At 42.9% G+C, this 20,425-nt stretch overlaps 1 protein-coding gene across 6 annotated transcripts in view; it reads right to left on the reverse strand.

The window, feature by feature from the left end:
• Positions 1–20,425, reverse strand: part of FANCI (FA complementation group I) — a 91,771-nt gene that overhangs the window by 1,203 nt on the left and 70,143 nt on the right. For 4 of the 6 annotated variants that reach the window (XM_032263899.1, XM_032263901.1, XM_032263898.1 and 1 more), the window contains exons 22-37: positions 20,239–20,360; positions 19,285–19,449; positions 18,196–18,375; positions 14,998–15,164; positions 14,583–14,668; positions 13,528–13,644; positions 11,049–11,100; positions 9,743–9,870; positions 9,577–9,645; positions 9,309–9,402; positions 8,805–8,992; positions 7,543–7,596; positions 7,402–7,461; positions 2,867–2,938; positions 1,038–1,133; positions 389–496 (exon numbers count right to left, since the gene is read on the reverse strand). In XM_032263899.1, coding sequence (XP_032119790.1) covers positions 389–496; positions 1,038–1,133; positions 2,867–2,938; positions 7,402–7,461; positions 7,543–7,596; positions 8,805–8,992; positions 9,309–9,402; positions 9,577–9,645; positions 9,743–9,870; positions 11,049–11,100; positions 13,528–13,644; positions 14,583–14,668; positions 14,998–15,164; positions 18,196–18,375; positions 19,285–19,449; positions 20,239–20,360 — 1,758 coding nt within the window. Of the gene's footprint in view, positions 1–388; positions 497–1,037; positions 1,134–2,498; positions 2,939–7,401; positions 7,462–7,542; positions 7,597–8,804; positions 8,993–9,308; positions 9,403–9,576; positions 9,646–9,742; positions 9,871–11,048; positions 11,101–13,527; positions 13,645–14,582; positions 14,669–14,997; positions 15,165–18,195; positions 18,376–19,284; positions 19,450–20,238; positions 20,361–20,425 lie in introns of those variants that run through there. The other 2 variants (XM_032263902.1, XM_032263903.1) reach the window with 2 other exon arrangements.

Raw genomic sequence — 20,425 nt, forward strand, 5'->3', positions numbered from 1 at the left:
GGCATGAACTGAAGGAAGGAGCCTTTACCCAGACTCATGAGTGGCTTTTCTTTGAATGAGGGCAAGACATGAGAAGTAAACTAGTTTCTGGGTCAGGCTGCTACAGCTGCTCATCATTAAAAGACAACAAAGAGGACCCACAGCAGGACACTGTTTTGTTACCACCCACTTCCAGAAGTGTTTACCAGAAATGTATACAAGTCAGGGCAACTTCATAGGATTTGGTGTGGTCCAAAGTTTACAACCCTCTGAGAGTCCTTGGCTCTCATCTTTGCCTGTTTCCAGTCTGTTGCCCTCCCACTAATCTGTGACTGCTCCCAGACAGGCTGCTAACCAGCTAGAAGAGTGGCTGGGATTTGCTGGGCTCCAGACAGAAGCTAGCACTGACCTCTTCGTTTTCGTCTTCGCCTTCGTCTCGAAGAACCATGTCTAGGATGTTTCCTTTGATCTTGAAGTCTCGTGAGGTGCTGAGCTTCATGTGCTGCATCAAGTTCACCTGTGACGGGATTGTGATCATGGGAGCATCTCCCTACTCACAGTTCCTGCCAGGACAGCTGAAGCCATTTTCAGTGTACCTGACCAGCCTTTCAGTTTCTACCTAAAGCAAGCACACACCCACTTCCTTCTGTATGCTGGGGTTCTGGCCATCAGATCAGGAATAGCAAAGAGACTAGGGAGACTGAGTGTGGTGGTTCATGCCTATAATCCCAGCGCTTTGGGAGGCGGAGGCGGGAGGATCACTTTAGGCAGCCTGCCAACATAGTGAGACCCTGTCTCTACAAAAAATATGTATATACAGAAAATTACTGGGGTGTGGTGGCATATGACTGTAGTACCAACTATTATGGTGGCTGAGGCAGGAGGCTTGAACCTGCACACCAGCCTGGGGACAGAATTAAGACACTTTCTCCAAAAGAAAAGGGGGGTGGATGGCAAACACAAATAGACCAGATCCCTCCACTGTAGTTGTGCTGCTTTAGTTTGCCAGATCCCGTCAAGGTAAATGGAAATGGTGGCACATAATAGAGAATGTTTACCTTGGACTTCTTAGAAAGGTGGATGAGAAATTTTTCATACTGTTCAATGGCGAAGATGAGGTTAGGGATTGGCTTGGTTTCCCGAAGAACTCTGGCCTAAGGGCAAGGAACGTGAAGAAGACTTACGTTTCAGGTTGAACCGATTTTTGAAGTTTTCCTCTGAAGCTGTCACTTCCAAAACTGTATGGCTTTGGGGGAAACTAGTGTGTTTCCCATTCAAATGCAGTTTTACTTATATACAAGTAATTTAAAATTTTTGGCAGTTGAATCTCAAAGGACCCAAATGCCAGTAGAGATAATTGCAGTGATCCTTTCCATTTATAATCCCATTGTTTGTTGTTACTTAGAGACTGGCTGAGGAGGGCAGGATCATTTGCAGAAATTTAGTTCCTTTTCTGACTTGATACCCTTACGCCTATTCTCGCCCTAGTTGTATTTCCTTGTTCTGGTCTGCATGTGAATTTTCACTGCTGGGATTATATATCTTTCCCCCTAATTTGAGCTGTAATTTGTAGGTCCTACATTTTTTATTTGTATTTTTTTTAACCCATGAGGACACTGTACATTTTTTTTTTTAACATTATCTTGGAGATGATTCCAGGTAGCTGAACATTTAGATGTCTATTTTTTTGTGTGTCTGTATAACACACCAGTATAAACTATTTATCCAGTCCTCTATTCATGGATATCTTTGTTTCTAATATTTCACTTTTAAAAGCAATGTTGTGAGGACCATCCTGTACACAGGCCTGTACATCCTAAAAGTGAAATTGTTACATCAGAATGTGTATCTCCTGGGATTCATTAGTTATTGCTAAGCCCCCAGAGAGGCTGTGCTCATTTTCAACTTGGCCAGCAATGTGCTAAGTGCCTACTTCCCTGGATCCTGGCTGACTCTCTTTTTGTTGTTGTTTTTTTTTGTTTTTTTTTTTTTTGAGACGGAGTTTCACTCTTGCTACCCAGGCTGGAGTGTAATGGCACGATTTCGGCTCACCGCAACCTCTGCCTCCTGGGTTCAGGCAATTCTCCTGCCTCAACCTCCTGAGTAGCTGGGATTACAGGCACGCACCACCATGCCCAGCTAATTTTTTGTATTTTTAGTAGAGACGGGGTTTCACCATGTTGACCAGGATGGTCTCGATCTCTTGACCTCATGATCCACCCGCCTCGGCCTCCCAAAGTGCTGGGATTACAGGCTTGAGCCACCACGCCCGGCCTATCCTGGCTGACTCTTACAGATCTTTGAGAGCACATTCTGCATTCACCAACCTTACCTAAAAATAATTTCCTCCCATGGAGTATCTTAAGTTATTTTACTATTTTTATTTCAACCCCAGATTTTCTGATGCTTCCTGAATAAAACATATTTTTGGTTCAGAGGAAAAATAAGATGTTCCATCTGATCATAAAATCCCTGAGTTGAGAAGGAGCCATGTATATCACACACACACACACACATACACACCACATAACACACAACACATACTTGGTAACGGCTCTATAGAGCTATAATTCATATACCACACAGTTCACTCACAATGTACATTTTTCTCAGTATTTTCAGAGTTGTGCAACCATCACCACAATCCCAAAACATTTTCATCACCCGCAAAAGAAATTCCATACCCTTTTGAGCTGTCACCCCCATCTCCCAACCCACCTAGCTCTACACTACCACTAATCTAGTTGGCCTTTTTAGATTTACTTAATATGGACATTTAATGAAAACAGAATCACACAATGTAGTCTTTTTGTCACTAGCTGCTTTCACTTAATGTTTTCAAGGTTCACCAACAACCACGTTTTAATTGTCAGCGTCAGCAGCTTACCATGGCTGTGGCAACGGCAGCAGTTTTCTCCTTTTTCTCTCCCGTATAGTTCAGGCTTTTACTCTTTTTATTCTAAAGAAACAAACACATTGTCTTGATTTTTATGTAGAGCTAGCATGCTTGTGGTAATTTTTTTTTTTGGAGACAGTCCTGCTTCGTCATCCACGCTGGAGTGCAGTGGTGCAATGTCGGCTCACTACAACCCCGACCTCTTGAGTTAAGCGACTCCTGGGCTTCAGCCTCCCAAGTAGCTGGGATTACAGGCACATGCCACCACACACAGTTAATTTTTGTATTTTCGGTAGAGATGGGTTTTGCCATGTTGGCTAGGCTGGTCTCAAACTCCTGGACTTTGGTGATCTGCCTGCCTCAGCCTCCCAAAGTGCTGGGATTACAGGCATGAGCCACCGTGCCCAGCTGTTAGTGGTAATTTTCTAGGAAGGTAATTACACAGGGTTTGAGGACCAAGTCTGAGGGTAAACAGGATTATCTGTGCAACAGGTGTTAGAAGATGCAGAAAAAATGTGACGCTCTGTAATCCTCAGATAGTTTTCAATTGCTGGGAGGCTTATAATCTGTTCTTCACATGGAAGTTGGAGGCAGGACAGTTACCGCACTGGGTCAGCCAAGGGGCTGGTGAGGTACTAAAGAATGGTTAACATGGGGACTGTAAAGGTGGCAGCAGGAATAGGCATTTCTATTTCTATTTTAGCCAGTAGGCTAAATGGATTCCATAAAGGAGAGGAAGTTGAGGAGGCTGCTGCAGGGCCCTGCAGTCTTCCCACTTACAGGCGATCACCACATAGATTCTACTTTCCTTAGCAAAGCCAAAAGCAAATACATTTGATGTGCTGTGGGTTACCATGCTCAAGAAAGGTTTAAAGGGTCACAGGAACACTTCCCCATGTTGTAAATTATTGGGTAATATAAAGAAAGGAACCAAGAGGCATAGGATTCTGATAAGGCAAAAGAAACTCAAGACCTGTGTCAAGAGAGACGGGGGAGAAAAACCACCCAAATGTAAGGTACAGAAATGTAGGAAGCTTTTACCTCAAAGGGAGTACTAAACCTTAGGGAAGGAACATACCATGTTCCACGAGGACAAGAGAATAAAGAAACAGACCTAAAAATACAGAGAAACTATGCCAGTGGAGCCATGAGAGAAACGGGAGGCTGTTCCACATGGTATGTTCTGGACAATAAGGAACTGGAGACATTCCAGAGGGGCGGGAACGCAGAAATCTGTTTTGGGACCTGGAAGGCAGGGCGGAGAATGGTAGAGTTCAGGTGAAGCCCTATAAAGTGGGAGGCAAGGAGGCAGTCACAGGTCAACCTCACTGACCAAGTGGGAAGCAAACCATCTTCCTGGAGGTTGTAACAAAGATGGGACCCTGTTTGCTGCCCACTCCAACGGATCCAGGCGGGTCAAAAGGAGAGCTGGAAGAGAAGCATCTTTTAAAGTTCTGGGCAGGATGCTAAGAGCTGGAGCACAGGTTTTCGTTGCTTTCTTCCCACTGAGATCTAAGGAAGCGAGGAAATGAAGAGGGGGCTACAAGAGAGGAAAAGCCCAATGAGAGATGTGGAAAATGCAATCCCCATTTCTAGATCAGAGCTGGAATTAAAGGAACTATGCATGGGATCTTGCCCAGAGGCACTCATTAAGTACATCTCACAAAAACAGGAAAGTGTAAAATGTTTGCCTGCAGATCAGCTGACTTGTAAGGCTTTTACGTGGAATATGGATGGAGGTGGAGGAAAATGCCCAGGGAAGAAATGAAACTGATTACTGTGTAATGGGGGGAAAAAGAATAGCGGTCTAGGAGGTAGCAGTGATTCCCAGAAGAAAATCCTTGAGAATGGGGTCAGAAACAAGAAACCCCAAACCCTCCAACATTTTACATGTCAACAGGTATCAGGTCCAACTCTAGAGCAATGGTTGGCTGACTACAGCCCACAGTACAAAATGCCACTGCCTGTTTTTGACAGTAAAATTTCATTGGAACATAGCCATGCTCATTTATTTGTATATTGTCTATGGCTAGTTTTATATTGCGATAGTAGAGCTGAGTAGGTGTGACAGATTGTATGACCCATATTTACTATCTGGCCCTTTACAGAAAAAGTGCCAATTTCTGCGATTGAGTCAAACTAGCTGGGTTCAAGTCTCAGATCTGCCTCTTCCTCATGGTGTGTTCTTGGGCATTCTCATTACCCTTTCTCATCATGCACATAGGAATAACTACTAATCACAACCTCTAGCTGGGGTGAATGAGATGATGTATGAAAAGAGCTTAGCACACCAGGTAGAGGTTCTCTAAGCATTACCTTTTCTAGTAAAATGATTAGATAACGTGACTCTTGGATAATAACAAGGGTAGTAAATAGGATCTAGCAGCAGTATTTCCCAAACTCTACTCTATGGAACATTATTCTGCCAAATAGAAACACTGGTTATTTCTTTAAAATGGTCTTGAATAGGTCTGAAAACTACTAATGAACATACTGTTGGAACTCTCAGCACTACTTTTATTTTTCTTGAGACAGGATCTCACTCTGTTACCCTGGAGTATAGTGGCATGATCATGGCTCACCACAGCCGCCAAGTCCTGGGCTCAAGTGATTTTCCTGCCTCAGCCTCCCAAGAAGCTGGGACTGTAAGCACATACCTGGCTAAATTTTAAAGGTTTCGTGGAGATGGGGGGTCTATGTTGCTCAGTCTGGTCTTGAACTCCTGGCCTCAAGTGATCTTTTTACCTCAGCCACGATGGCTGGTCTCAGCACCTTTAATATGCAGATGGACACCATGAATCTCTAAGATGAGAAATACGGTATGAGCATTTCTCACTGAATTCCTTTTTCTGAGGACTGTCTCAGTCTATACAGGATACTCTGTGGAATGTGGCTTTATAGGTATCATTAAGACTTGGAGATGAGGAAACTCAAAACCCCAATACGGGAATGGAGAGGTATATATTCTATACATAGACAACAGATTTGTTTGATGAATGGCACCTACATGAAAATTTACAAGCATGAGGTTTGAGAAAGCATTCCTGCAAGCATTTGGGTAAGATAAAAGGAGAGGACCAGAAGTAAAAGCTTCATGACAGCTGGCTACTGGGTGGATACAGAAAATGGATGATGTATTCCTGACGCAGATCACAAAACTGGTACAAAGGCAAGGTGACAGCCAGCCTCAACTATCAGCCCCATTGCTAAGAACTCCTTCAGCTAAATCCAGATGACAGCCTACTTGATCGCAGATTCTTTTTTTTTTTGAGATGGATTTTCGCTCTTGTTGCCCAGGCTGGAGTACAATGGTGAGATCTTGCCTCACTGCAACCTCTACCCTCTGGGTTCAAGTGATTCTCCTGCCTTGGCCTCCTGAGTAACTGAGATTACAGGCATGTGCCACCATGCCCTGCTAATTTTTTGTATTTTTAGTAGAGATGGAGTTTCACCATGTTGGTCAGGCTGGTCTTGAACTCCAAACCTCAGGTGATCCACCCCCCTGGACCTCCCAAAATGCTGAGATTACAGGCATGAGCCACTGTGTCCAGCTGATCACCGATTCTTAAAGGGAGGGGAAGAGGCACCCTGAATACACATAACGAGGCAAGTTACCAGTAGAATGATATTGGGCCTGTAAGTGATGCAGAGGCAGAAAACAAGTGAAGCATACTGTCAAAGTGGCCACAAACTGTGGCTTTAATAATTGGTTCTAGAATCTTGGCTGAGATTGACACTTAGTGGACCCATTCTCTCTGTTTCTTCAAAGATCAGTCACAGCCCTGTGATACATTTACTGCATGACTAAGTGGCCTAAGGCACATCTCTCGCTTCTTCCTCTTTCCAACCAGGGGTGATTTTGTCCCTTAAGGACAACTGGAAGTTTCTGGAGACATTTTTGGCTGTTACAACTAGGGCGCTGCTATTGGCATCTGGTAGGTGGAGGCCAGGGATGCTGCTCCACATCCCAAAATGCACAGAACAGGCTCCACAACATAGAATTACCCGGCCCAACATGCCAATAGTGGTGAGGTTAAAAAACTCTGTTTTAAGCAAACAATAAAGGAGACTCAAGTACCGCAGGAATCTGATGGTGCTTGGGGCCAGGCGACACTTAGAAAGCCCCGGAGGTGCCCTCACACTGACTGCTGTCTCATTACAGCCCTCTCCATGAGCTTGCTGCTGCTCTGCTCACACTCCCAGAGGACATCTCATGGCACGGACTTTCAGTCACCCAAAAATAAAGCAAGCCCTTGAGCCCCAGCATGCTTGTTCCTTCCTTGCTCCGAATGCAAACACATATGCCTCCTTTCTCCAAATTAAATGAAACTGGTTTCTTTACATGAATAAAGATCTCCTTGATGCAAAGCCCTCAAGCCTTGACTCAGTCTCTGATGGGTGCCTCTGGCTTGTGGCAAGCAAGGACAAAAGTTTATATACGCTCAGTTCAGGTGATCAATAGTCCCCTGGGCATGTAAGAAATCCTTTCTTGAAGATCTGTTGGGTACTGCCTCTCAATCACTTACCTGTACATAAGAAATGAAAGAATAACACAGGGGGGTCAGATGAGAACCAGACAGCTTCACCTGCAGCAAGGGAGAAGAAAACCAATATAACCAACAACGAAAGTGCTTCCCCCATTCCTAGGAAAGGCATTCTCAACTCACCAGCTTTTCCATATTTTTTGGAATTCCTCCAGAGCTCCGACACACCTGGAGATACTAATAAAAAAAAGATTCCTGGATTTAGCAGACTACCCTATGAAACTACACGTCCTGCAGCAGTGAGCTGATGGAGTGTGACTCATCGTTCTGACAGGAGGGAAAAGAAAAATTCACAGAGAAGCCGAGATACAAGGCTTCCCTTCTTCCTCTCCTCCAAAGCTCCTAAGCTTCCCAGACAATAGGTAATGAAGGGTTTGTTTCTAACTTTCTCATTTCTTTAAAATCTCCTCAGGCTGGTAAGTCCCTGCATGTCAAAAACCAACAAATTGGCTGTCTTTCCTTTTAAAGATGCCAATAAAGAGAAGAGGCTCTCAGTATTTCCACTACAGCAGGTGAGCCACATGTAGCCAGAGCTGCACATTCTGAGAGCCACACTGCTGTGAGAAGGGATGGTTCACATCTTTCTTGGGTTACCTGTGCCTTTCTAAGTATTTAATATGGATCATTGCTAGAAACATAACCAGTAACAGCAGGGTATGCCTTGTCTTTTTATAAAAAATTATTTTCTTCCCCACCTTAGTACTTCATCTATAAGATATTTAACACCCACATGATAAAGGAATGAAAAAAAAGAGGAATAAACATCTCTTTAGTGTCCAGACTGGTTAGAAATGGTATAATTTCTATGCAATATGGGCTCAGATTTAAATCTAGATAGTTATAGTTTAGATTAAACCTTAGAAGGCATTTGAAAGAGGCATTCATTCTCAATCAGGTGCCACATACATGCCAAGGAATTAAGGGCCTCCAAAAGCAGATTTATTTTTTGTGAGACAGAGTCTTCCTCTGTTGCCCAGGCGGGACTGCAGTGGCATGATCTCAGCTTACTTAACCTTGGCCTCCTGGGCTCAAGCAATTCTCCTGCCTCAGCTGCCTGAGTAACTGGGATTACAGGCACCCGCCACCACGCCCAGCTAATTTTTTTTAGTAGAGATGGGGTTTCGCCATGTTGGCCAGGCTGGTTTGAACTCGACCTCACGTGATCTGCCCACCTTGGCCTCCCAAAGTGCTGGGATTACAGGTGTGAGCCACCGTGCCTGGCCCAAAAGCAGATTTAGAATTATAAACTGTTTTTCCCTGGCCTGTGGAGATGCCTGCCACCTTCTGACCAAAATAAAAATGAAACCATGATCTGCTGCCCCAGCCTGATCTCCTGGCTCCCTGTGGTAGAATGGTGGGGGCAAATCTGCTTCTCAAATACTCACATATCTGACAAGTGCGGTAAGTGTGGTGTACATTTTGCACAAGTCCTTTAACAAGGTGTCCACACAGCTGCCTGATGGCAGAGCTGTTTGCACCAGCTCGTGGAAAAATGTAAGCAGTGTTCCCAGCTGCATGATGATGGCCTTCTCCACAGGATGATTTGATAGGACTGCCTGAGAAGAGGCCTCTTCTGAAGGGAAATAAATTTGGCACATTCAAACCCAACTTCATTTCCAGTTAAGAGTAAAGGAGATTTAGAAATTGATTACCGCCAACTAGAACATCTTTACAGAAAAATGAACATTCAATATGCAGAGTGAATCGACAATCGTGATTGTTGATAAGCCATATGATCTTCTACTTCTTTCATCACATACGAAAAAGTCTAGCTCAAAAGCAAGTAAGAAATTTAGCCCAGGGGCTCTACGTTTATGCACCAGCCCAATTTGATTTTTGGTTGACCTTGCTGATGTCAATTCCTGGAATCCCAGTTGAACTTATCTTACCTGATAAGGCGTCTTGGCTCACTTGTCCCTTAAGCTTGGTGATTAGCCAGTCCACTTCTTCTAGGACCTTCTCAGCCTGACTCAGAACAAGTAACTGAAAGACAAGAGTGTCTGCTGTGATCACTACACAGCTATGGGGTAATATAATAACCATGGCCACTTGGCCACCTACACATAGGTAACAGGCCTCCAGACACAAGCCACTTCACATGCAGCAGAACGGAAGGAATGACAGAGCTGCTCCCTGTGGCTCAGGGGCAGCACTTACACAGACGGTGGGGGCAGCCATTCTCAAATTCACTATGGCAAAGTGGTTTGTTTTCTCCACCTCTATGTCCTAGGGAAGAGGGGGGAAGTGAGACGTAATGACAGTAAGTTGTTCCCTTGACCTCCATCCCCACACAGGGTACTGTACTGAAGGCTCGCTCTAGTACCTGGTCTATATCTCCCAGGTGCCCATGGATATCCTGGGACAAGTCACGCAGCAGAGTGACAGGGCTCTTATACAAAACATGCAGGCTGAAGAGCAAGTTCATCAAGCTCTTGCAAAACAAGGCATCCTCTAGGAATGGGAAGAAAACCAAATTAAAAGCTAAGTTATAACCCAGTCAGGTCCCTCAGGCACGTGTATGGGGGTGGGGTGCCTAACCAAAACAGGTAGCTTGTCATATCCCAGGCACAACATCCTAGTGTTACACACACTACAGCCAAGCAGCTAGTCTGCAAGGATGCCTCTTCATCCGTGTGCCCAAAGAGGCAGACATCTCCCAGTGTCGGTCATGATCGCCGTGCAACTAGCATCCAGATCAAGTACATTACAAGTATTCTAGGGACTCCTTCCTAACTTGCCCCACCAAGGAAACTGCTATTCTGACTTCTGTGCAATTCTGAACCTCACTAATGGCATTCTACAGTAACTACCCCTTCTTGCACCTGGCTTCTTTTGTTTTACAGTATGTTTGTGAGATCCTCTCCAAGTTGTGTGTCTGTGTAGTTTGCCCCTGCTCATTTGCTGTATAGGATTCTACCGTGTGAATATATCATAAGTCTTTTATCCTTTCTAATGCTGATGAACACCTGGGTTTGTTTTTAACCTATTAAAATAGTGCTGCTGGCTGGGCATGGTGGCTCACGCCTGTAATCCCAGCACTTTGGGAGGCCGAGGTGGGCGGATCATGAGGTCAAGAGATCAAGACCGTGCTGGCCAACATGGTGAAACCCCATCTCTACTAAAAATACAAAAACTAGCCGGGCATGGTGGCATGCGCCTGTGGTCCCAGCTACTTAGGAGGCTGAGGTAGAAAAATTGCTTGAACCCAAGAGGCAGAGGTTGCAGTGTGCCAATATTGCGCCACTGCACTCCAGCCTGGGGACAGAGCAAGACTCCATCTCAAAAAAATAAAAAATAAAACATAAAATAGCGCTGCTAAGAGAATTCTTCCATGTTTTTCTGTTGTGATTGGATTGCTGGGTCATAGGCATATGTTTAATTTTAGTAGTTAGATATTGCTGAACAGTTTTCCAGAGTGGTTATACAAATTTATGCCTCCACCCCCAGTGGATGACAGAGCCAACTACTCTACATTCTTGCCAACATTTACAACTGGTATTAGATGTCTGTTTCATTTTGGCCACTCTGATGAATGTGTAGTGACTGGGGAATATCTTTTCTTTCCTAAATGCCATTGGAGGATCGTGATTTTATATAAAGCCTTTGGGAAAACATGGCAGGAAACTCACCCCGGCTGTTTTCCTTGCAAATCTTCAATGTCCAGGATAACATCTGCAAAAACTAAATTAGAGATCATTCAGATGTTAAAGAACCAGGCCAGAGATAGGCTTAGGTGTTATCAGAAGAGTTCTAGACCTTTCCATGTCTAAGCCAATCAGTTGCCAAAACATGTTCTTGGATCTCAAGGGGTAATATATGATGAAGGGCATAAAAATAAGTCAAAAATTCCAAGAATTTTGAGAATAGCATACAATTTAATTCCCAATGTCTATGTCCTTACCGCGGACCAAAAGTTTTGGGGTCCTCATACCTGAACTTCCTTCACTTCTACCATGGTGATCTAGGGCGAAAGCTCCCTCTTTCCTTCCCATGTACCCACACGCTCCACTTGAGGATATCAGGTTATCAGAAAGGTGTGGGAAAGAATCCTGGCTCTAAGAACAGTAGAGTTAGCATTTAGAAGCCAAAAGAACAAAGGTGGTTAGAACAGAGAAGGGACAGAAAAAAGAGAAATAAAAGAGGTAAGAAACCAGAGAGAATATTCTTAGCTAAGCGCAGGATGCTTAAGGTCTTCAGATAGCAGGGGTCTGCATCACCAGACACAGTCAACTTTCTGCTTCCGCAGTTCTCTGGAATAGGCTTTCAGCTATAAAAGCACTGAAATGCACTTATACTTAAGTGCAAATCACTATCAAGAACGCAGTTTTGATGTGTTGAGGAAAAAGTTAAGAGGCTAACTGAAAGCTCTCTACAAACTGATATTAAAATATCTTCAGAATATCGTGTTCAATGAAATAAGCAGGATGCAGAACAAGTTTTTGTGTGAAGAGGGGTAGGATTGGGAATAAAAATCTGTATTTACTTGGGGAGGAATAAAGAAACTTGAAGGACACAAAAAACTAAAGGTGTTTACTTATTTGGGGAGAGAAGGAACTGAACAGATGGAGGACGTGGATGGGGGAGACCATTCAACATAAATCTCTTGATAATCTGTGGTTTTCAAATCAGAGAACTTTATTACCCATTCAAAACTAAATTTAAATTTTTAAATTTATTTTTTCTTTGTTCTTAAATATTTTTAATTTTTTTTGAGACAGAGTCTTGCTCTGTCACCAGGCTGGAGTGCAGTGGTGCCACCTCGGTTCACTGCAACCTCCACCTCCCAGGTTCAAGCAATTCTCCAGCCTCAGCCTCCCAAGTAGCTGGGATTACAGGCATCTGCCACCACACCCAGCTAATTTTTGTATTTTTAGTACAGGAGGGGTTTCACCATGTTGGCCAGGATGGTCTTGATCTCCTGACCTCGTAATCCACCTGCCTTAGCCTCCCAAAGTGCTGGGGATTACAGGCATGAGCCACCGCGCCCAACCTAAATTTTAAAATTTTTAAAGAGACTACCTGAAGTTAAAGGAGAAGAGGTGGGTGGTAAAAAGTTTAAAAACCTAAAAGTTTAAAAAAGATCAATTTTTAAATTTTCCTATATATTTTAGCTTTTCCAAATCCATTTATTTTTCCCTCAAATTTCCCCCTGCCCCAATTGTCCATTTCTTTCCCAGTCCTTTCCTCTTTGCAGCAAAAATAGCAGTATGAAAGGATGACGCTGAAAGCAAAGTGGGGGTGAGCTGTTTGGAAATGGATGGGGGTGAGCTGTTTGTTTGGAAATGGATGAAATGAGTCACAAAAGGGACTCTGGGCAAAGCTGGAAGTAGGACAATAGGAAGCAGGTCAGCTTTCTAGTGCCCAAACACCATAGCACTCCCAGGCTGCAGTCTTCTGAGGCAAGGGCTCATGTAAAGAGGAGTATACCCAGGGCCTCACTGTCTTCAGCTCAGGAAGCAGACGTGGTAGGAGCACACAGGCCTGGGCTCCTGAAGGTTTCTCTATCATCCTACAGAAAAATTACTCCTGGATGGAACAGAGCCCCAACACGTGGCTCTTGTCTTACTCTTCTGCGTGTGAACAACTCCACACCTACATGTGCACACTTACACATACCTCTGCAAAGACGTTTCTGCTTTGGCACTATAGTTACACTTTCTGAATTAATCGTCTTCTGTTGCATTCCCTCCTAAGTCAGTACTAGGTGATTGTGCTAAGAAAGGCAACTGCCTTCTCCATCATTAACCAACCTTCTTCTTAGAAAAGAAGGGGAAACACCAAGAGTGGCAAAGAACTCAGGTTTAAGAAGGTTGAAGGCACCAAAGATCAACACAGGATTCTTTCTGTGGTGTTTCTGTCTACCCTGAACAAACAAAACCAAACCAATATGTTCTTCCCCTGTATGGCTGCATATATGTATGTTGTGGAAGACACATTACGTAGGAAAGAATACATCTTATAGGTCTTATATTAACTCAGGTGTATAATCAAATATATTATGTAAAATAAGCTCAACTTCAAAAGGACATTGAGAGATACACTTTTATGATGCCACAGTCCTTGCCGTCCGAGGAAAGCTACAAGAGGTTAAGTGAAGGGTGCCAGTACCTGAGGAGAGGAGGGGTCCAGGAGCTTGGACAAGCTGGTGAGAACAGTGACTAGCAAGACGGCTTCTTTGCTATTAAAATCTTCCTCCTGGCCGCTGAGCAAATTCAACAAGGACCTCTGAGAAAGGAAGGCACACACGGCAACGTTAACAGACACGTTCCTACCAGGAAAAAGGGGCATCTAGTCAGAGATTCCTTAGATTGGAACAGAAAGAATTCAAAGCTACCAAAATTCTAAGAGGATAAAATCTGAAAACAAGCCTAGATTAAGCAGCAGTTTCCTAAGCTGTTTTTGACCATAAACCTCTCTGAGAATTTTCCTGAAAACTGACTCTTTCTGGTCCAAGGCCATGCTAAACGTATATGAGGAACTATGTACCCAATTTCTGGTGGCTCACACCTCCCTGGAGCCTATCTGTTGTTCTCAGGCTTAGACCAGGCACCAAACCCAGCATTCCTTATATACCTTCCCTGTTACCTGAAGTAACTATGTCTTTGATTATTTATTTGTCAGTGTCTTTCTACCATAATAAAAGCTCCAGAAGGATAGGAATATTTTGTCTCTTTTGTTCCTGCTATATCCCCAGCACCTAGAACTGTTTCTGGCACATGGTAGGGACTTCAAAATTACTTGTTAAATGAAAAAGTCCTGTGATAGAACATCCCACTATTTTGACAATTGGTTAGAAACTAATAAGCTTTACTGTCCAGTCTATGCAGTCTATCAGACCAAGTCAAATTATACCACAGACTCAAAAACAAAAACATAGGCTCTATGTATACCTTGAAGGCTCCTTTCTGTCTGTATCAATTCCAACAGTGGTCCTTGGAGGTAATGAGTATTGCAGGTGTGGGTGGCTAAATACACATCCTCACTAGGGTCCTTTGAAATACATTATCTTCCATTCTGAGAGCTATGTCCTGTTGCTTGGATGACCCAAGGAAAAAATTCCACTCCTACTTGCTCACCGTCTGCCCATTCTTCCAGCTGCCCCTGCTAACAGTTCCCTTGCAAGGCCCCTCCAGCCAGTACAGCGGCTTCACGAGGCTTCTCACCTGAAACTGCCGGATCTGGAATGCTGTTCTCTGAGTGACACTGACATCTGCATCTTCTCTCTCTTCTCCTTCCTTATCTGTGACATCTAGGAATGGAAAACAAACTCTGCCTTCTTTGATATAAACTCATGCTTTTAGGCCTTTTAACAGCTAAAATTTTAGCCAAAAAAAGTCTAAAGGCAAACTTAAATGTATTTCTAAAATTCTGTGATTTCTTAACACTATATTCCATTTTCCAGTCACTCTTTGCGGCTGAATGTAATCCACTACGTGCCAATCCTGAATCCACTAGATGTCACTCCTTAGCAACACTAGGACTGTTCTGAAATGTCTTCGTAGGTTGACAAATGGAATTAAGGGGCTGAGTTCAGGAGAAACCCAAATCAAGCCAATTTATTGATACTCCAATGCTTACCCAGAGCTCTGAGAAACTGCTGAATCTTGGGCTGAAAGAACTGCTGCACAGCACTGAATACTTTCTGTAAACCCTCCAAGCACAGCAGTGAGATGCTCTTTCCTTTCTCTTTCTTTCCTGACTCTTCTACTGAAGTAGGAATTGAAGTGTATCTCCAAAGCAAGACTCTGAAGCAGGGGAAAGTGGTTTTGTTTTTAAAGACAAGTTCACTGAGATAAAATTACATACAGTAAAATTCATACCCTGTAGGTGAACAGTTCTAGAGTTTAAAAAAACGTACGTGGTTGTGTGATCTCCTCACAGTCAAGATATTTTTATCACTCTGAAAGTTCCCTTGTGCTCAGACCATCAATTCTCTCCTCCCATTTCCAAGCAACTACAGATCTAATTTCTGTCCCTATGGTTTTACTTTCTACAAAACACCATATAAAAATGGTTATCATTCAGTATATAGCCTTCTGAGTCTGCCTTTAACACAGCAGACTCTACATTCATGAGGGATATTGCTGTGCAGTCTCTTTGTAATGTTCGGGGTCTGGTTATGTAATAGGGTAATGCTGGCCTCATTAATTAAACGAGTTGGAATATGTTCTCTCCTCTTTTATTTTCTGGAAGAATTTACACAGAATTCACATTACTTCTCCCTTAAATATGTGGTAGAATTGACCACTGAATAGATCTAGATCTAAAGTTTTGTGAAAAAAGTTTGAACCACAAATTCAATTTCTTTGAATAGAAAGATTACTCAGGTTGCTTTTTTTTTTTTTTTTCAAGATAGAGTCTCACTCTGTCACCCAGGCTGGAGTGCAGTGGCGTGATCTCAGCACACTGCAACCTCACACCTCCCAGGTTCAAGTGATCCTCCTGCCTCAGCTTCCCGAGTAGCTGGGACACATATCACCATGCCTGGTTTAATTTTGTATTTTTTTAGTGGAGTCCAGGTTTTACCATGTTGGCCAGGCTGGTCTCAAACTCCTGACCTCAGGTGATCCAACCACCTTGGCCTCCCAAAGTGCTGGGATTACAGACGTAAGCCACCACACCCGGCCAGGCTGCCGATTTTTTGTTGAGTGAGCTTTCAAGAAACCTATCCATTAAAGTTTATTGGCATAAAACTGTTAATATTCTATTATCAATTTTTTTAGCATTTGTAGGATCAGTAGTGATGTCCCCTCTTCCTCATTTCTGCTATCTATAATGTGTCTTCTCTTTTCCTGATTAGTCTGACTAAAGTTCATTAAATTTATTGATCTTCTCAAAGAACTAGCTTTCTTTTTCTGTTTTCTATTTTAACTTTCTCTTTCCTCCTAATTGTGCTTTTGTCTGTTTCCTTCCTTCTGACTACTTTCATTATAATCTGCTCTTTTTCTGTTTTCTTAATGTGGAAGTTTATATGAGAGATTTGAGATTTTTAAATCACTAACTGCTCTAATTTCCTCAATAGTGCTTTGGCTGGATCACATGTTTTGACATGTTGTCTGTTTCTATTCAGGATATTTTCTAATTTCCCTTAGGACTTTTTGACTATGGGCTATTTAAAAGTGCATTTAATTTCCAATTATATGGGGATTATCTAGATATTTTTCTGTTACTGTTTTCTTGTTTCATTCCGTTGTGGTCAGAGAACATAATGATTTCTACTTTTTTAATTTGCTGAGTTTTTATGGCCTAAAATATGGTTCATCTTGGTGAATACAACATGTGCACATAAAAATACTGTGTATTTTGAAGCTGCTGTGGAGTGTTCTGCGTGTGTTAATTAAATCAAGCTGAGTGACAGTGTTGTTCACATCTTCTACCTCCTTCCAGTAGATATTCTATCTACTGTTTTTTTTTTTTTGAGTACAGGGAGAAGGTTGATTATAATTAAGGATTTGTCTATTTTTCCTTCAGTTTCATCAGTTTTTGCTGTATTTTGAATCACTTAACCATGATGTAATATCCCTTTTTTTCCTCTGATAATAGAACAACATTTTATATGTGACTAACAATCCATAACAAAGCAAGACTAGAAGCCCTAGTGAACCCAAGAGTTAGTGAACCCAGTCTGGGCAACATAGCAAACCCCATCTCTTAAATAAATAAATAAATAAATAAATAAAGTCCTCAGTGGCTCAGGCCTTAATCCCAGCACTTTGGGAGGTTGAGGCAGGCATATTGCTTGAGCCCAGGAGTTCAAGACCAGCCTTGGCAACATGGTGAAATCTCATCTCTACAGAAAATTTTTAAAAAATAAGGGCTGGGTACAGTAGCTCACACCTGTTATCCCAGCACTTTGGGAGGCTGAGGTGGGTGGATCACTTGAAGTCAGGAGTTTGAGATTAGCCTGTCCAACATGGTAAAACCCTATCTCCACTAAATGTAAGTTAAATTAAATTAGAATATAAAAATTAGTTGGGCACGGTGGAGTGCACCTGTAGTCCCAGCTTCTCAGGAAGCTGCAGTGGAAGGACTGCTTGAACCTGGGAGGCAGAGGTTGCAGTGATCCAGCCTGGGCAACACATCGAGACTCTGTCTTAAAACAAACAAACAAACAACAAAAGGCAGGGGGCCAGGGGAAGGCAGGACTAGAAAAAGATCCTATGTCAGTTACTGCATTTTCTTTCACTTTTTTTTTTGAGACAGACTTTTTTCGTTGTTTTGTTTTTTTAGATGGAAGTTTGCTCGCTGCCCAGGTTGGAGTACAGTGGTACGATCTCAGCTCACTGCAACCTCCGCCTCCAGGGTTCAAGTGATTCTCCTGCCTCAGCCTCCCAAGTAGCTGGAATTAAGGCAGGCGCCACAACACACAGCTAATTTTGTATTTTTAGTAGAGATGCGGTTTGGTCAGGCTGGCCTCGAACTCCTGAGCTCAGGTGATCCATCTGCCTTGGCCTCCCAAAGTGCTGGGATTACAGGCATGAGCAACCACGCCCAGCCTAAGATAGAGTCTTGCTCTGTCACCCAGGCTGGAGTGCAGTGGTGGGAACTGAGCTCACTGCGACCTCCACCTCCTGGGTTCAGGCGATTCTCCTGCTTCAGTCTCCCAAGCAGCTGGGATTACAAGCACCCGCCATCCCACGCCCGGCTAATTTTTTGTATTCTTTCACTCTTAAAATATGTCCAACTTCAAACTACCTTCATCCTCCATTCCCAACTTGTTCTCTGGAGAAACCATAGCCAAGTGGAATAGGCTTCTAAGGGGTGGGAGTGGCTTACCGAGTTATGTCACAGAGGTTCTGAAAAACCTTGTCTCGGTTTTGGCCATCAGGGCCACTCATATGCCCTGTTTCCTTTAGCTGCTGCACTTTCTGCAGAGCTACATTCACTGCGTAGCGCATAAACTCATTGTTGGACCTAAGAACAGAAAGGCTTTCTTGGTGGCTTTGGGTATTATCCCTAGAGAGAGAGAGAGAGAAAAAAAAAAGATTCCCTTATTGCTATTGGGATATGAAATTAAGCTTTTGCACACCCAACAGAGCCTGCCAATAAGCTCTGAATGGCAGACTCTCTAGGCGGCCCAAGCTACAGTCATGGCTATGGCTGCGCTTTTATAATCATTACTCTTAGCTGTTCCTCATTTTTCCCCCTCACCAAATCCTTTACTTTGATAAAACGTAAATGTCCGTCTTAGTCTTTTAGGGTTTTTTTTGTTGTCCCTTTGTATTTTTAATTTGGTCACCCCCTAACTTTTTATTTTTATTTCTTATTTATTTATTTTTTTGACACGGAGTTTTGCTCTTGTTGCCCAGGCTGGAGTGCAATGTCGTGATCGCAGCTCACTGCAACCTCCGCCTCCCAGGTTCAAGCAATTCTCCTCCCTCAGCCTCCCAAGTAGCTGGGATTACAGTCATGTGCTACCACGCCCCACTAATTTTGTATTTTTAGTAGAAACGAAGTCTCACCATATTGGTCATGGATGGTCTCAAACTTTTGAGCTCAGTGATCCACCAGCCTTAGTCTCCCAAAGTACTTAGATTACAGGCGCGAGCCACTGCACCTGCCCCTCTACTTTTTAAAATCTGTTATTTTGTATAAGCTTACTTACATAGATTTTCTTAAAACACCCTGTTGGAATTGAAGCCTGTCTTTTCATTTATTAGACCACTGTTTCTCATTTTTCCTTTAACGATTCAAGGTACCTATATAAAGTACCTACGTAGGATTATCCAGCTTTCATTTCAAGAAAATTAAAACCTCCTGACTTAGTTCTTACTGTAAATAGTCCAAACTAGGTGAAACGAGTGTGCCTAGGCAGGCATCCTATCCTCAGGAGTGGTTGTTGTTAAGTACACCAGCAGAACCTACCTGAACAGAGCAGTGAGAAGACTGGACACACATTTCATGGACAAAAAACTATCATTTGTCTTGTTGGCCATTTTTGTTTTGCCTTTACCAGCTTTTTCATTAAGGATGTCAGAGAGTTTTTTGTAACACATAAATAAGCTCAGAATGTCCTCAAACGTATTCTTACTGTGAAAAACAAAACAGAGACCACTAAGGACAAACATCAGAATACCGTGGTTTACTTTTACACGTGATAAAGAAATCACAATGTTTCTGTAAATGTCATATTTTAGACATAACATTATAAATGAATGGAACTTCATTAATATAATACTCCTAGGTCACACCAATCTATCTGGGTTTTGTTTCCACTCCCTTATTTTTTGAGACAGGCCTCATTCTGTCGCCCAGACTGGAGTGCAGTGGTGTGACCTCGGCTCACCACAACCTCCGCCTCCCAGGCTTGAGCGATTCTCCTGCCTCAGCCTCCCAAGTAGCTGGAATTACAGGTCCCTGCCACTACCACCCGGCTAATTTTTATATTATTGGTAGAAAGGGGGTTCACCATGTTGGCCAGGCTAGACCTGAACTCCTGACCTCAAGTGATCCTACCTTGGCATCCCAAAGTGCTGGGATTACAGGCGTGAGCCACTGTGCCTGGCCTCCCCTCCCTTATTTATACCAGTTCCTGCAGAGTATGAAAATCCAATACTACCACCAAACAAAATTTTCATGTTATCATTAGGAGTTCTCGAATTCACGGTCTGGGAGGCTTTCATTTCCTAGGCCTGGTAAGCATGCACTTGAGTGCTCTCTAGTGGAAAGAACACAGTTTAGTCTTAGACTAGGTGTTCATTTAAGAGATAGTGTCATAGTCTGTGGTCTGTTTACTGCCTAGAATACTGCTAGAGTAAAAATGTATAAATAAAAAGGAGAATTCATCAAATTACAAGTGGAGTTATAGCAATACCTTACCTGAAATTACTTATGGAGAAATTGTATTCAATTAAAACCTCACAAACTCCCATCACAAGAAAGGCACAGATACTATTTTTTATGCCAATACTGGTGCTCTGAGAAAAATCTGCTGATTTATCCTAAAAGACACAAGATAAAAATTAATAAGCTACTAAAGAAACCCATCATTCAATACAGCTGAGGA

The sequence above is a fragment of the Sapajus apella genome, unplaced genomic scaffold (assembly GCF_009761245.1).
Source record: "Sapajus apella isolate SASKATOON/1434 unplaced genomic scaffold, GSC_monkey_1.0 scaffold139, whole genome shotgun sequence".
Classification (NCBI taxonomy): domain Eukaryota; kingdom Metazoa; phylum Chordata; class Mammalia; order Primates; family Cebidae; genus Sapajus; species Sapajus apella.